The sequence below is a fragment of the Sinocyclocheilus grahami genome, unplaced genomic scaffold (genome assembly GCF_001515645.1).
Source record: "Sinocyclocheilus grahami isolate Dianchi unplaced genomic scaffold, SAMN03320097.WGS_v1.1 scaffold259.1, whole genome shotgun sequence".
Taxonomy (NCBI): domain Eukaryota; kingdom Metazoa; phylum Chordata; class Actinopteri; order Cypriniformes; family Cyprinidae; genus Sinocyclocheilus; species Sinocyclocheilus grahami.
Genome location: NW_015505438.1, coordinates 522296 through 524350, shown reverse-complemented (window position 1 = coordinate 524350; position 2055 = coordinate 522296). Strand labels below are relative to the sequence as shown.

The window sequence follows — 2055 nt, the reverse complement described above, 5'->3', positions numbered from 1 at the left end:
ATATATATATATATATATATATATATATATATATATATTAGATAATTATTTAATCAATATTATATATATACATAACCCTATATATATACACATACACATACACACACATATAATATTTGTCGAACTGTATTATTCATTTATGATTAGTTATGTCTTTAAATAAGAATAATTTTTCAGTATTATAATATTTTTTTTCTTTGAAAAATTAGAACAATAAAAACACAAATTAGACTGCAATTAGAATTTGTCACAGTGCAAAAATAAGATTAAAGCTTTATGATTTTTATTTTTTATTTTGCGGGTGAAATGGCTTGTCTTGACCTTGATATGTTAATTTCCTAGCCACTAATAACATGATATAATTTTAATACAATGTTTCCTTTTACACAGAATGGGAGGCATTCCTGCAAAAACACACAGGGATGGGAAACTACTTATATTTCTAGGCATTATCGACATCTTGCAGTCTTACAGGTAAGCCTGGTGTCAGTTTACAACAAACCCAAGAGCCCAAATGTCATGTTACACACCAGCTTACAGCATATTAGCTCAATGCACCATCTTTAAATGAACTCCCTCATCCCTGACGAGATCTCTTGCTCTTATTTCCCACCAAGATTCATTAAGAAGCTGGAGCACTCCTGGAAGGCACTCGTCTATGATGGTGTAAGTCTATATGTCTCTCTGCTCTCTTCGTTTATGAATAGACTATTCATACCGCTGGGGGAATTAAAGACTCTTCCTGGTTTAATTGTCTTGTATTCTCTTTCTCCTAGGATACGGTGTCTGTGCACAGACCGAGTTTCTATGCAAACAGATTTCTCAAGTTCATGAGCTCCAGAGTATTCAGAAAGATTCAGCGTAAGTCAACAACGGCGAGCAAATTCATTCATTATGCAAGTATTACATAATCACAACGGGATACATTTTGAATGTTAAACGTTATAATGGTACAACCTGCATCTGCGAAATTCATATTTTAAGAAATGTGATTACACTGCACAAAAAGGTCTCATTTGTTAACATTAGGTAATGCATTAGTTAACATGAACTGTGAGCAATATATTTTTTACAACACTTATTTACCTTTGTTGATGTGAAAAACAGTTGTAAAATTCTTAAAAACAATAATGCCAATACAGTTGTTATTTTTCTGTTCACGTTCATAGTGCATAAAATGATTTTAACACATGCAACTTAATGTAGATGTAAATGTAGAAATGAAGACTAATAAATGCTGTAGAAATATTGTTCATTAATAACTAATGTAGTTAACTAATGAAAACTTATTGGTAAATGTTACCGATTGTTTAATAATTAAGAAATTGTTTAATTTAAGTCTGTACATTTAATTGCATATATCTGTGGATATGAAAAATAGAATTAAATCAAACCAAAAGAAAATGTGCAAAGTCACTGCCACAGTACTAGGATGTTCTGGGTTATTTTCTATGATATTTTGGCCTCTAGATTAAAACCGGGTCAAAGAAGTGCATTGCAAGCAGTGGAATTATAATTATAATTAATCTAATTGATAGTTGGAAAAAGATAATTATCATATATAAAACTTCCTGTCAGTGAAAAAATGTAAGAACAGAAGTTGCATCAATATTCTTGCACGACCGTCATTATTTTTCAACTTTAATTTCATTACTAAGAATATTTTGAAACAACATTACAACAGCAGAACTTCTCCTTCCTCTTTCTACAAGCTATCAAGAAGTCAAGAACTTTAATTCACCCGGTAATCAGATTTTTATAAGCCAAATAGCAGAATGCAGATTTATTTTTATCCTTTCTAATAAAGTTAGACAGCAGACCAAGATTTCATTTCACAGTCTAATTGTCTGCTGCCAGGTAACAGTTAGGGGAGAGTTACATCATCATATTTTCAGTTCATTTAGGACAGTGTCCGTAATTAGTCTCTTTGTCGCACATCCAGCAAATCGTTTCTCCCCGAGCAAGAGGGCGCGGAACTCCATATCAGCGCTGAAGTGCTCTTCTCAAGAGGTGCTGTCCTCACAGAAGGAGGAGAAGGCCGAGGAGAGGACGGAC

General features: G+C 32.7%; 1 protein-coding gene across 1 annotated transcript in view; it reads left to right on the top strand.

Annotated features, from left to right (window-relative positions):
• The window catches only part of LOC107599021 (phosphatidylinositol 4-phosphate 5-kinase type-1 beta-like), a 46789-nt gene that overhangs the window by 38565 nt on the left and 6169 nt on the right, over positions 1–2055 (top strand). The window contains exons 9-12 of the mRNA XM_016290509.1: positions 391–474; positions 618–666; positions 777–861; positions 1943–2055. The exon at positions 1943–2055 is cut by the window's right edge and continues 10 nt beyond it. Coding sequence (XP_016145995.1) covers positions 391–474; positions 618–666; positions 777–861; positions 1943–2055 — 331 coding nt within the window. The remainder of the gene's footprint in view (positions 1–390; positions 475–617; positions 667–776; positions 862–1942) is intronic.